The 15,148-nt window shown below is 42.3% G+C and overlaps 1 protein-coding gene across 1 annotated transcript in view; it reads right to left on the reverse strand.

Annotated features, from left to right (window-relative positions):
• The window catches only part of LOC148426839 (charged multivesicular body protein 4c-like), an 85,437-nt gene continuing 70,289 nt past the window's right edge, over positions 1-15,148 (reverse strand). Inside the window, exons 2-5 of the mRNA XM_088409154.1 lie at positions 13,613-13,790; positions 11,278-11,392; positions 1,267-1,390; positions 1-1,128 (exon numbers count right to left, since the gene is read on the reverse strand). Coding sequence (XP_088265280.1) covers positions 1,061-1,128; positions 1,267-1,390; positions 11,278-11,392; positions 13,613-13,790 — 485 coding nt within the window. The 3' untranslated portion in view covers positions 1-1,060. The remainder of the gene's footprint in view (positions 1,129-1,266; positions 1,391-11,277; positions 11,393-13,612; positions 13,791-15,148) is intronic.

Here is a 15,148-nt window from a genome sequence, read left to right on the forward strand (position 1 = left end):
TACAAGAATTGTCTTTTAATGCATTTTCAAATATTCTCATCTGGATAAATAAAAGTTTGAAATGCATACATGCTTGCCCATCTGAGGTTCCATTGAAGTGTTTTCCAGCCAATGTAAAAAAAAAAAAAGAAACATACATACATATATATATATATATATATATATATATATATATATATATATATATATATATATATATATATATATATATATATATATACACTAAAACACCAATCAAGATCCCACGTAAAATGTAAGCAAATGTTAAAGACGCATCGAGCAACAATCGTTCCGCCCCTTTGTTGGTATCGTTGAAATGTGACTGTAGCTGCGAGTAGTAGTCTAACATCCTAACATTTGAAACATAGACCTTAAATGTGAGAAATAAGGAGCTAAAGGTTGCTCTCAACTTGTTCCTCTTCTTGTCATGCCTGCTGCTTGCTGACACTTTTTTTGCATGCTTGCCATAACTGAAAAGGGAGAGGCTCTCAGCTGTGGCACAAATAGAAAAAGAGACATGTGTCCCAATTTTCCAGCAAAAGACTACGTAACCACTGGTGAGCAGGTGGCTATTTTTGGGGGTGTTCCTGTTGGGATGGGGCCTAAAGGCCTGAAAGCGTCTCACCTGCATGTTTTTTAAGTTCCACTTCATCGGCATCATTACGAAGCTCAAGGTTTCAATCGACTTCAATCGAATGTGCAGGAAGCGGGCCCTTCGAGACTAGACTTTAAACGCTTTCATGTGCTCAGACTGGGATGGAACACAGGCTTTGATTTGAATAGAATAAATCAGAACTTCAGGCCGAGTCATCTTCTTGCGTGCGCAAGCCACGGAGCGTCAATGTCGCACTCGCTCATAAAATAGCAGTGACTTGCTTCCAAGTAAGAAAAGGGAGGAAAATCAAAGAGTTGGGCAGAGAAAGACAACACATGGGGTAGGAAGGGGAGGAGTGTGAAATTGAGTTGAGGCATTTTTTGCATCACAAACAAACACGCAACAGCTTGTCAGTCCTTCTTTCTTCAGCTCCCTCCTTCCACCATACGGGCAAGCTAGACGCCTTTAGATGGCTTCCATTCCCCAACGCTTCAGGTCGCCCATGTCGTCCTCGTCGTCCTCTTTCTTTGCCGCTTGGATGAGAAGACAAATTCAAGGTTAGCAGATCTACCAGCCTCAAAAATACAACGCTCCTTCTTCTTTTCAGTCTAGCATATATAAACAAAAAATGTATAAAAACAATAAAACAAAGTGGTTTGAGCAGCTCTCACCGGGTCTGGAAGGTAATGAAGTAGAAGGCACATTGGGGAGGGTGACATCCGCCGGTCCCACATCCAGCAGATTTTTGTCCAGCTCTTCTTGTTCCAGCTCCTCCAACTCGGCCAGAAGTTCATCCTGACCAAGACAGCCAGCTAACATCATGCGGATTTTTTTTTTCTTCTCACTATGCATAAAGCAGCGGTGTCAAACGTACAGCCCGTGGGCCGATTCTGGCTCGCAATTGGGCTTAATCCAGCCCGCAAGATCATTTTATATTGTCTAAAAATGAGCTGAATTTTTTCATAAATGTAAAACATGAAATGTTTTATGATCAATGGCGGATGTTGTACTTGTTTTATTTTGGGCAGTATTAACGCTTTCATTGCCAAACGTTATTGGAAAACAAAACTTCTCAAGAGCCAGTATTTTTAGCATTTTCACTCACCTTTCAAGACCAACAGAATATTGAATGCTACTGTATGTCTATGTAAATATAGGTGCTTTCATATGAAAGATTGACTTTCATTCCTTACTTTGAATTGCATGAAGATAATAGCTGTGTTATAAGTGTGGAAACACTGCTATCCAATGGTCACAGTTATCACTACAGTACTCAACTGGCTTATATTAGGTAAGCGTTAGTCAAGGGTGACAGCTACTCTTCATAAAAAAATCGCATTTGATCAGAATTGTATTATTTCTTTGTGTCAATACTATCTTAAAGGACGAAAAGTCTCATCAATGGCACTTCATGAGTTAAAAAGAAAAATAAATTTTTGGTTGTTGTTTTAAACTTAACTAAATATTTACCATGATTTTATTGGTCCATGGCACTCGGAAATAGTTTTTTGTCCCTTCTACTTTTAAAGCAGGGGTGTCAAACATACAGCCCGTGGGCCGGTTCTAGCCCGCAAATGGGCTTAATACGAGATTATGTTATTAAAAATGAACTGAATTAAAAAAAAAAATGAAACACTCGAAATGTTTTATGAATAATGGTGATGTTGTACTTGTGTTACTTTGGACAGTTTTAAAAAGAATAATAAATGTGAGGTTCTTGTTTTCTACAAATATTTAACATGATTTGACAACCCTGTCTTAAAGGGCACAGTTGAGATATGACTCACGGCAGCTTGAATAGATCAGAAGATCTTGTGATCAGAATCAAGTTTCAAAACGGTACCAGCTGGGTAGCAATGTGAAGTGATTCTCAGCATGATTTTGACACACTCACATGAGCCCAAAAAGGACAAATAAACTCATGGATATAAACAATGTCCGTAAACGAATCCTATAATGTCGAATTCAAAAACTAAATCCACTATGGGACAAATTACGCTAGTCACTTGCAAGACACGACATGCGCTCAGATGCACAAATGATCAAAAGTGCTTTGCCTGGGACTTCCGGTGGAGAGGCGAATGGAGTAGATGCGTGGACGGGTTGCTCCCGCACTAACCTGACATAACACACCTTTTTACGACTCGCATTCGTTTACATGTTCGAAGATTTGTGGCCGTACATTCCTGGATATACTTCATGGCGTCTGGAACGCGACCCGCGAAAGATAAAGACACAAGGAAAGAGGACACTTCTGGCACGGCTAACCAAGTTAGCATGCAAGCTCTTACCAGCCTGTTGGAGGAACACAGGAAGTCTATAACAGCGGCGATGTCGGCGGATTCAAGACGGCGTTCACTGCTATGGAGACCAAGCTGGACTCTTTGCAATCGATAGTTGCTGGCTACGGCGGACGACTTGTGTCCCTGGAGTCCGGGCTCAACTTGTCCGATGAACGCATTCGTGGCTTGGAGGCCACGTGTTCCATGCTAACGGATGCGTATGCTAAACTAAAAGCGAAAAACGCGGACTTGGAGGGGCGAAGCCGGCGAAACAACCTGCGAATTATTGGCGTCCCAGAGTCAATGGAGGGCCCTCAGCCTACATCTTTTTTTTTCGGAGGTTCTGGTGGAATTATTTGGCGAGCAACAGTTGCCGGCTCCGCCCGAGCTGGATCAGGCCGACCGCAGCCTCGTCGCCAAGCCTTCACTCCGAGACAAACCCAGGCTGGTGATTGTGTGTTTTCACCGACATCAGACGAAGGAGTTGATCATTCGGGAGGCTCGCAGGCGTAAGAATGAACAGAAATTTCATGATTCGCATCTACGAGGACTATTCGGCCGACGTCCTGGAGCAACGCATGGCCTACCGCGAAGTTATGGCGAAGCTATACAACATGGGTCTCCAACCAGTGCTGCTCTACCCAGCGAGGCTCCAAATCACAAAAAAAGACGGTGATAAAAAACGTTTTTCTTCAGTAGCCGAGGCCTCTGCCTTTGTGAACGCGAGCCAAGCTTAATACATCTTTTTTGTATCCCAATTTTCATACCTCTCGGCTTAGCTCATTTTGCTCGGAGGTTACCTGCGGTTGTCTTCGGCTTCTTCCCGAGCAAAGTTATTTCAAAGATTGCAATGACTATTTTCGGATACCTTAATGTCCTGCTGTTGGCTGTTTTATCATAATTGGGCAAAAGAACACTGATTAAACAAGCAGTCGGATTACTTATTTAGTGTTTACATCCGCGTTCATGATCGCTCAGGATCACTGCTGTCAACTTTATTTTTGTTGTTAGTGTTCTTGGTTGGATCGGCCGCGCTGCGTGTCTAATTTTTGTTTACCCTGCTGAGACTTAAGCAGTTGAATTATAGGTCCTATAGAAGTCATTGTTTCAGTTTTTTTGGTGTGACCAATTTTTTTTCTTTTGAGTACTACATTACTTTGTTTTCTTAACACGATTACCAAGAAGGGGTTTTGAATTTGGTGTGTCTTGTCCTTTATATTCTGAATGCTAGTTCTTTTTTTAATTTTTATTTTTTCTCTCTCTCTTTTTTACGTTGTCTCCGTATGGGGGCATCTAGTGGTAAGGATAGTGATGAGACTGAATATAAACTGGAAGCTATACTGGAGCATGTATGTTAGATATGTGTGTGAGAGTTTGAATTTGACTGTGGCGTGTGTGTGTGTGTTTTTTTTTGTTTTGCCCCCATCTTGTTCACAGCAGTTCCCTCCCTTCATGCTACAATCTCTGGTTTTCTATTAAATCTCTTTGCCTAATTTTAAGGATTTTTTTATGCTTATTGATCAATAACTACCAATACATTGATCAATAGCTCGGCCGTTTGTTGGGTTAGAGACCCCAAAATCACCACATATTTCTGTAACATCCCTCCCTTCATGCTACAATCTCTGGTTTTCTAATAAATCCCTTTGCCTAATTTTAAGTTGTTTTTTTTTTTTTAATGCTTATTGATCAATAATTACAAATATAATGATCAATAGCTCGGTAGTTTGTTGGGTTTGATGCCCCAAAATCACCACACATATCTTTTACATCCCTCCCTTCATAATAAAAAAAATGGTTTTCTAAAAAATCCCTTTGCCTAATTTTGGGATTTTTTTTTATGCTTATTGATCAAGAATTACCAACATATTGGTCAATAGCTTGGCTGTTTGTTGGGTTAGAGACCCAATTTTAAGGATTTTTTTTATGCTTATCAATTGGTTGGTTTAGAGACCACAAAATTACCAAACACACCAGTCACATCCCTCCTTTCATGCTACAACCTCTGCTTCTATAATGAATCCCTTTGCCTAATTTTAAGGATTTGTTTTTATGCGTATTGATCATAATTTACCAATATATTGATCAATGGCTCTGAGGTTGGTTGAGTTGGAGACCTCCAAATGACCACACACATCTGTCACATCGCATCCTTTATGCTACAACCTCGAGTGTTCTAATAATTCCCTTTGCCTAATTGTAAGGATTTTTATGCTTATTGATCAATATTTAGCAATACATTGATCAATAGCTCTGGAGTTGGTCGGTTTAGAGATGCCAAAATCAACACACACATCTTTCACATCCCTTCCTTCATGCTACAATCTCTGAAATCTACAATCTCTCTACAATCTAAAAAAATCCCTTTTAGCAAAGAGATTTTGTATTGGAGGTGTCGGAATAACGCCCAAACTTGTGACCTCCTTGAAAGGACTGTATTTAACACTGATTCAAAGGATCCTCAATCTCACCAGGTTGTCGGGCCAGAACATAAAGACGATGCACACTCTCATGCCACTCCTTTTTTGGTATATAATGTTCTATTTATTTATCTGGGTTTATTAATGCTTAGTTTCTGTACAGTATGAGCAAAACAACCTATGCCCGTGTAAACAGAGTCCTGATTGGTGGTGAAGGAATGAAAAACAACTTGTGATTGGCTGCTAGGCGGTTGCTAGGAATAGCACATGACCATAGGAGAAACATGTCCAGACGTAAATAGTAATAACAGAAACAATTCAAAGACGAAATCGTTAACTACAATCAGAAACTTCTTAACAGATTTTTTTTTACCAGAGGTTTTAGCATGAAGAGAAGGATGTGACAGATATGTGTGATGATTTGGGGGTCTCTAATCCAACCAAAAGCAGAGCTATTCATCAATATATTGACAAATTATGATAAATATGCATAAAAAAATCCTTAAAATTAGACAAAGGCATTTATTAGAAATCCAGCAGTTCTAGCATGATTGGGGGGATCTCATTGATGGTTGTAGTGATTTTGGAGTGTTTACCCTAACTCAACAAGGGGAGTCAGTGATTCATTATGAGGGTATAAATTATTAACAAGCATTTAAAATAAATCACCAAAATTTAACAAAACAATTCATTTGAAAAACGACAGTTGTAGTATGATCGTGAAAACGTCATTGATGTGTGCAGTGATTTTGGACTCCTTATATTAAGCAATATTGGAGCCATAAACAAATATTGAGTTTATTAATGATTATTACGAACAAAACGTCCAAAATTATATAAACGCTTTTTCATCCCAAAGCACTGTTGTAATATGATCATATTAATGTCTTTGAAGTGTTCATTGATTTCATAGTCACAAATTGTGGCGCTACTGTTGTTTTTTTTTTTTTTTGGGTTCCCTCTTCAGCTAGTAATTTGCAGACGGTCCCTGCGCACTCGCCCAGCCTCTGCTGCTCGTAGAGATCAATGGCGTCTTTTCAGCGAAACAGACGGTTTAAATCTTTCACCAATGTCTTTTTTGCCATTGTAGCTAGTAGTCCATGTTATGATGGAGGAACAAAGGCATCATTGGTTGTTTCGACAACGGTTTGCCTGTGAAGTCTTGATCGCGAAAGTCCGAATCTGCCCATATCTTGCCAACTTTACTTAAGTATTATCGATGTGGTAGCTCTGGAAACACTCAAAAGCTCAGCGGTTTTGGTGATCAAAGCTCCTGCCATGCGAGCTCCAACAGTTTGGCCTTTTTCAAAAGCAGTTAGGTCAGGCATTACAAATAAATATCAAATAAATCTGCTACATAATGGATAATATACACTTGAGTAGCAAGAACAATCTATTCACAGTGAATATATACCAATATAATGAAACTCGGATCAATATGTTGGACTGAAAATAAGACGAAGTACTAGAAAAAGGAGTGTTCCAATTATTTTGTCCGACCTCTGCATGTATTCGACCGCAGCCAGACACGAGGGAAGAGAACATTGGCTCGTTCAAGACGCAAACGCTAACGCAAGTTAAGCTATTACATTGCACACGTCCATTTGTCCATTTTCCAGGAACGACGACAAGTCAAATGGGCAAAGCATGGTGAAAGCTAGCTTTCAGCAAAAGAACGCCAGATCAGTGTTGTTATTAATGTTGCGCTCCGCCGCCCCCCCCCTTCCCCCCCGGGCATCTTGTTCGCAGCAGTTCATGTTGTGAAGGATGAGCAATGTCTCATATTCGTACTTCGCGCGGCCAGGGATGTAGAGTGGTATCATGGAATGTTAGGGGGATCAATGGGACTACCAAAAGAGAAAAGGTGCTTTCTCATTTGAAACAGTTTAATGGGGATATTTGTTTCCTCCAGGAGACTCATTTGAAGAGCTCTGAGGTTTCCTGCCTCAAACGGCCCTGGATGGGTCACGTTTTCCACTCGACATTTTCTTCGAGAGCTAGGGGCGCGGCGATTGTCATTGGTAAGAACGTACCGTTTGAACAAACGAATACAGTTGCTGACCCAAACGGGCGCTTTGTCGCTGATTTGGGTAAGTTGTTTGATATCCCAGTACTCCTGGTAAGTGTCTATGCTCCTGTGGGGGATGACGATCGATTCATTACTCGACTTTTATCCTCCTTCCCGGACATAGATCAGTACTATCCGATTGTGGGCGGTGATTTCAACCTTATTCAGGATCCCATTTTAGACAGGTCTTCTTCCAGACCCGTTGGCCTGTCTTAACTCTGCCAAAACGTTGAAGTCTATAGGGAACCAAATTGGTCTCAGTGACCCCTGGAGGTTTCTTCACCCAACCGATAAGGCTTTTTCGTTTTTGTTCCCATGTTCACCGTAGTTACTCAAGGATTGACTTCTTCCTCTTGGACACCAGGTTACTGGATTGAGTGAACACCAGTGTGTATCACAGCATTGTTATTTTGGACCACGCCCCTACCTCCGTGGACTTGAACTTTCCAAATTCCATAGTTCCGACCATTCAATGGAAGCTTTCTCATTTTTTTAATAAACAATCCAGATTTTAAGCTTTTTTACCAGAATGAAATCACTACTTTTTTTCAAATAAATGACACGGCGGACATCACTAGAGGCATACTATGGGAGTCATTCAAGGCATATTTGCGAAGGCAAGCAATCTCGTTCTCATCTCAGAGGAAGAAGGCAGAAACAGGCAGACTAGCTTGGCTCTCAGAGCGCATTTTGCAGCATGACAGACAACATGCCGCTGACACCTCACGTGCTCTTTACGATGAACGTTTTAAACTGCAGGCTGAATATGACACTTTAACAACAGTGAAGGTGGAGGCAAAGTTGTTGAGGACCAGGCAACTTTACTTTGAGATGGGAGACAAAGCTGGAAGACTTCTTGCTCATCATGCCAGAACTACCGCGCTTTCTAGGTTAATACCGAGGCTAAGGTCATCTGCCGGAGTAGTCACTGCAGACCCTAAATTGATCAATGACATTTTCTTAGGTTTCTACTTGAACCTTTATAAATCAGAGTGCGTACCGCGAGTCTGGGTGGGCCACAACCCTCTAGAAAAGCTTGCTTACCCAAAAGTTGACGCTGATTTGGCTGGAAAGATAGGCGCTCCTATCACGCTGATGGAGGTGCGTGAAGCGATTAGGCAGCTGCAGACAGGTAAATCCCCAGGTCCTGATGGCTTTGGGTAGAATTTTACAAGACGTTCGTGGATTCTGTGGCTCCACATCTGATGAATACGTATAATGAGGCTTTTTCTACCGGTAGACTTCCTTCAACTCTCTGTGAGGCTAATATCTCTCTTCTTTTGAAGAAAGATGAAGATCCCCTAGAATGCGGTAGCTATAGACCCATTATTCTTTTAAACGTTGCCCAAAAGATCTTGGCCAAAATTCTGGCGATGAGATTACAACAAGCATTGCCCACGCTGATCTCAGCTGATCAGACAGGTTTTATGACTGGACGGAGTTCTTCGTACAATACAAGATGGCTTCTTCATATCGTCAGCTCCACCGGATCTGGCCCGCCCGAGGTAGTGGTCTCCTTGGATACGGAGAAGGCGTTTGACAAGGTTGAGTGGCAGTACCTGTTTTATGTTATGGAAAAATTTGGCTTTGGCACACAGTTCATTTCATGGATCAGGCTGCTTTATGAGTCTCCAACCACACGTATCATCACAAACCATGTCAGCTCTCCCACCTTCACTCTGCATCGGGGTACCAGGCAGGGTTGCCCTCTTCCCCCCCCCCATTTGCCTTGGCTGTAGAACCATTGGCCATTTGGCTTTGATCCGAGGAAAGGATTGAAGGTATCTCAAGATGCGGCATCACTCATAAGCTGTCCCTTTACGCTGACGATTTGCTGCTTTTATCTGTCAAACCCCTCTACATCGGTCCCCATTGTCATAGACATATTGACTCAATTTGGCAAATTTTCAGGTTACAAACTGAATTATGGTAAAAGCGAACTGCTTCCTCTCAACCATCTGTCTAAGACAACTTTAGTTGCCCTCCCATTCAAGATTACACCACGTGGGTTTCGTTATTTAGGCGTGTTCATCACCCCAGCCTTTAATAACCTGTTTGAGGCGAATTTCCGTCCTTTAGTGGAGAAATGCAAGCAGGACTTGGCCCGCTGGCCGGCTCTTCCTCTCTCTTTGTCGGGCAGGGTCAACCTTGTCAAAATGGTGGTGCTCCCTAGGTTTCTTTATCTGTTTCAACACATCCCCGTCTTTATAAGAAAACATTTTTTCTGTCAGCTAAATCGTTTGATCTCATCATTTTTGTGGTCGGCCAAGCCCCCTAGCATCAAAAAGGCTTTGCTACAACTATCAAAATGTCAAGGTGGTCTCATGCTACCTAATTTTATTCAATACTACGGGGCATGCAATATAGTGAAACTTATCCGCTGGTTGGACGGAGGTCTCAACACACGTCCCTCCTGGACCGAAATTGAGTTGAGATCCTCGAGACTTCCCCTACATTCCCTCCTTACCACACGATTGCCACTCAAAGTGAACGTCATCCCTCAGAACAAGGTTGTCCTCAGCTCGCTGAGAATTTGAACCCAATTTCGTAAAAATTATGGCCTGATTGAACCATCAACTTTTGCCCCGATTGTCCGGAACCACCTATTCACTCCGGCCAGTTCTGACCTTACCTTTGCCAACTGGCGAAGCAAGGGCATGGTGCAGATCCGGGATCTCTACATAAATGACCACTTTGCCAACTTTGAGGAGTTATCTGCCCGGTTTCAGCTCCCCCAATCTCACTTTTTCCATTTTTTTACAGATCAGGCATTTCGTTCGATCCGCCTATTCTTTTTTTCCCAACAAACCGCCTGAATCCTTGGTTGACCAGGTGCTTATGGTAGACGTAGACCAAAGGCGAGCAATTTCCATAATCTATAATTTAATGGGATCCTCTAGCCCTCAATCATTAGAGCTTATAAAACAGAGATGGGAGGAGGAGCTGGGTACACCGTTGTTAGCCGAACAATGGGCAATAATCTGCAAACTTGTACATTCTTCCTCGGTCTGCGCAAGGCATGGTCTAATTCAAAGCAAGATTCTTTTCAGGGTGCATTATGAGGGTGCAAATGAGAGGCTTGCCAAAATTTACCCTGGGTTTAGCAATAGTTGCAATAGATGTGACCAATCGCCGTCTAACCATACTAATATGTTTTTTTCCTGCCTTGCACTTACTAGCTTTTGGCATCAGATATTCCGTACATTACCAGTGGTACTCAGAGTCGACCTACACTTGGACCCATGCACCGCACTTTTTGGTAGTCCCCCCTCCTCAGTACCTACCTGCCAGTCACTAAGCGGCACGTACTGGCCTTTACTACTTTGCTGGCAAGGCGCCTAATTTTATTTAAGTGAAAGCACGCTCTCCCTCCGACGCAAAACAGCTGGCTTCGAGAGGTTCTGACCCATATCAAGTGGGAAAAGATGAGGTTTTCACTCTCTGGCGCAAGTTCTTCCTTCAGTGAGACATGGAAACCCTTCTACGATTATTTGGAAAATGTCGTGATTTGCCCAGACAGCGAGTGGATGCCCCCCCCCCCTTTTTTAATTTTATTTTTTATTTATTTATTTTCTTCATTAATCCTTTGGCTACGGTCGTACTTGTTGATACACTGTGTGTTTTTGGTTGTTTCATGTTACGTCTGAGTGCGTGGAGTGGAATGGATGGATGTTTGGTGTTAAAATGGTTGCTGAAGATGCCTGTTTACCAAATGGTTTTTTTCTCATGCAATATCTGGTATTGCACTCCTTAAGCATGTTTACTCGTTTATCGGATGTGCACGTATGAGGCTTTGTTACATGCTGTATTTCAGAGACCATTGTTTTTCGAAATGTATGAATAAAAAGATTTTTTTTTTTTTAAAAAAGTGCTTTGCCTGAAATTCAAACGGGCGGATGTGGTGCTTCCCACCTCATCCAGATCTTCTCCAAAGCCGACAGGCTTTGAGATGGCATCGGAGATTTCTTGGGCTAACTCCTGCTGCTCCGTTATGTCCTGCATCAGGTCGTCCACCTTGTCGATGTCCCTGAAAATGACAGTGAGTGGAAACTTTGTCAACTCTTTTTATTTTTTTAAACAATTATTTGTGCAGTTACTGATGTTTAATGCATCAATGGGCTTTTTTCCCAGTAGGAAATGTCCAAGCGCATTTCAATGCAGCATACTTCTCGGCCCACAACGGCTAGCCGAGACTGGTGCTGGCTCATCTGATGACAGCAGAACAGGTGAGTGCTTTCGTAACCTCCTCCATTCCTTCATTGAGTGTCAGGCTGGATTGATGCTCCCAAAACAAACCGTTATCTGAACTCCCTCTCCTGGATAGAATTTTTCCAGACGCTCCAAAGCTAGTCGCCCCCCTCCTACCAAGTGGCCTTGGACTGATCAACAGACTCCACCTTCTCCAACTCCAATTCCCCCACCGCCCCTCCCCAGTCATCTATAGTCATGGCCAAAAGTTTTGAGAATGACACAACTACTAACTTTCACAAAGTCTGTTGCTACAGTTATATACATAATGGCAATTTGCATATACTCCATAATGTTATAAAGTGTGATAAGCTCAACTACAAATAATTGCAAAGTCCCTTTTTGCCTTGAAAAATGAACTTTATCACCAAAATCACATTTCTACTGCATTTCAGCCCTGCCTCTTAGGGACCAGGTCATGCAATTTCAATAACACACATTACCAAAGGTGTGGGTGTTGATGCAGACAAGGCTGGGGATCAATCTGTCATGATTGAGTGAGTGGACACTTTAAAATGAAGATGGTGAATGACGCCATTGTTAAGTCTTCTGTTAATCATGGTTACCTGCAAGGAAACACGTGCAGCCATCATTGCATTGCACAAAAAGGACCTAACCGGAAAGTATATAGCAGCGAGTAAAATTGCACCTCAGTCAACCATCAATCGAATTATCAAGAACTTCAAGGAGAGAGGTTCAGTTGTTGCCAAACAGGCTCCAGGATGGCCAAGAAAGTCCAGCAAGCGCCAGGACCGTCTCCTGAAGTGTTTCGATTGTGGGATTGGACCACCACCAGTGCAGCGCTTGCTCAGGAATGGCAGCATCCAGGTGTGAATATATCTGGACACGCAGTGAGGCAAAGACTTTTGGAGAAGGCCTGGTGTCAAGGACGGCAGCAAAGAAGCCACTTCTCTCCAGTAAAAACATCAAGGACAGAATGATAATCTGCAGAAGGTACACGGACTGGAATGTTCGGGACTAGGTTAAAGTCATTTTCTTTGATGACTCCTACTTCCAATTGTTTGGGGCATCTGGAAGAAGGCTTGTTTGGAGAAGACAAGGTAAGCGCTACCATCAGTCGTCTCATGCCAACAGAGAAGCATCGTGAGACCATTCATGTGTGGGGTTGCTTTTCTGTCAAGAGAGTAGGCTCTCTCACAATCTAGCCTAAAAACACAGCCATGAATAAAGAATGGTACCAGAACGTCCGCAGAGTGCAACTTCTCCCAACCGGACGGTTGGGAGATTGGTGATGAAGACTGCCTTTTCCAGCATGATGGAGATTCTTGCCATAAAGCAAGTCATAACAAAATGGCCTGGGGAGCAAAAGATTAAGATTTTGGGCCCTTGGTCAGGAAACTGCCCAAATCTTAAGCCCATTGAGAATTTGTGGTCAATTGGCAAGAGGCAGGTGGACAATCAAAAACCCACAAATTCTGACAAACTCCAAGCATTGATTATGCAAGAATGGACTGCCATCAGTCAGGATTTGATGAACAGTAGGAGAGATGCAAAGGAGAATTGCAGAGGTCTTGAAAAAGGGGCAGCACAGCAAATATTGACTTACAGGTAGTGCATGAATTTTGTGTAATTCTCAAAAAACAATAATCTCAATAATTCTCATTATACTATAGAAGCAGCCAACAAAACCACCTAAAAACCAGGAAGCAGCAGACTTTGTGAAAAATTAATAGTTGTGTCATTCTCAAAATGTTTGGCCATGACTGTACATGTTGTGCGAGATATGACGTTGTGTCTATTTTGTTGCACATGCGTGGATATTGATATGGGTGGGTGGGTGGATGGATGGATGGTTCCGACGGATGGTTGGATGGTTCTGATGGATGCATAGTTCCGACGGATGGTTGGTTGGATGGATGGATTGTTCCGATGGATGGATGGATGGATCCATCCATCCATCGTCTCTCCCTCCCGTCATCCCTCCATCCATCCATGGTCCAGAATTGATATCATAAGACAACGATGCCAAAGCGCTTACATGTTTTCATGGGCAGACTTCATGGCCTTGGCAGCAAAGCCCATGTTTTTCAACACTTCAGTGTTGGTGTTGGCGTTCTCCAAAGCTTCTCTCTGGAACTCGATGGTGGACAAGGTGCCGTCAATCTGGCCCAGCTGCTTCTCGTAGCGCTTCTTTCTTTTCAAAGCCTGCAGTGCCGCTGCAGAAAGGACAACGTGTCAGCGCTAAAAGCTGACTATGGAATGGAACTGTTGCAAAAAAGCATCTTTGAAGTAAAATGTGCAACCTGGTATCAGAAAACCTGATGGTGCTTAACAAGTCACCCAACAGGACAAAGACACAAACTTGGAAGTAATGAAACACATAAAGGAACTCGACCTGCAAGCAGCTATAAAGGGCCCTCGCAGACCTGTGCACGTTGGGGTATAAACAGGTCGGGGTATGAACAAGAAGTATGACCGATGAAAACTTAGTTGTAGATGACTTCAGTGCAGGACTCTTACCAAATATGTAAAATTTAGACAAGGTGGGACAATGTGGGTGGAGTTACTGCAGCTTTTATTGTTACAGTTTTGTGGCTTTCAATGCCGTATAGGCCACACCCACTGTGGAAACATCGTACTGATTTGTGGAGGGCATAAGGCATGGCCACTGGCTTTTCAGAAAACATTTAAGAGATATCACTTCAAGGGGCTCAGCAGAGTACATAAAAACATTAAGGATTTGCTATATTTTTTGCTGCCACTAGGTGGCGCTCGTACCATGATAAAAATAGGCTTGTAGGTGTGTTTCACATCTGACTCCCAGCCTATATATGAAGTTTTAAAAATATCAGATCGTCTAGGTCCAATTACAGCAACTTTGACCGTTTTGGTGAGACATCGGACTTTGAGTTGGCATAGAGGCCACGCCCTTTATTGAAAAGTCATAAATGTTGAGAACCTTAATGTTCCAATGTGTCATAGCTTTTCTGACCATTTTTGAGTTCAGTTAGTCAAACAGGCATTTCACAGTACATAAAAGTATAAAAAATGAGATTTTTGTCCGCCACTGGGTGGCGCTGTAAATGATTTGAAAGTTTATCACATAGCTGTATTATTGCATGACTTTTAAAGGCCCAGGAAAGTTTCAGATGGTTTGAAGCTGTCATAGCTGAGTTATTAAGATGTTTGTTACTCTTGGCAAAGGAAATATTAAACATAATTTGAAGCTCCGCCCCCATCTTTTATGTCAAGAGATCTTCACGATATTTGGACTATGTGTGCCCCTCAGTTGGATAATGATTCATGCCAAAGTTGAAGGTAATGGGGTGAATCATTTAAGAGAAAAAGGCACTAGTTTGAGACCAGCTAATGTCTAAGAATGGGACAAAACTGCACATTAAAAAAATTCATAACAATTTTTCTGTACATCCTAGCACATCACTTGTATTGACTTTTTTGTAGGGCATGCAGTCCTTCATTTGCCTACAAAGTTTCATAGCTGTAGGTCAAACCAAACAGGATTGACTGTAATCGTTCGACTAATGACATTTTTTGCAGCCACTAGGTGGCGCTA

The sequence above is a fragment of the Hippichthys cyanospilos genome, chromosome 2 (genome assembly GCF_059441005.1).
Source record: "Hippichthys cyanospilos isolate Australia breed blue-spotted pipefish chromosome 2, RoL_Hcya_1.0, whole genome shotgun sequence".
Lineage (NCBI taxonomy): Eukaryota > Metazoa > Chordata > Actinopteri > Syngnathiformes > Syngnathidae > Hippichthys > Hippichthys cyanospilos.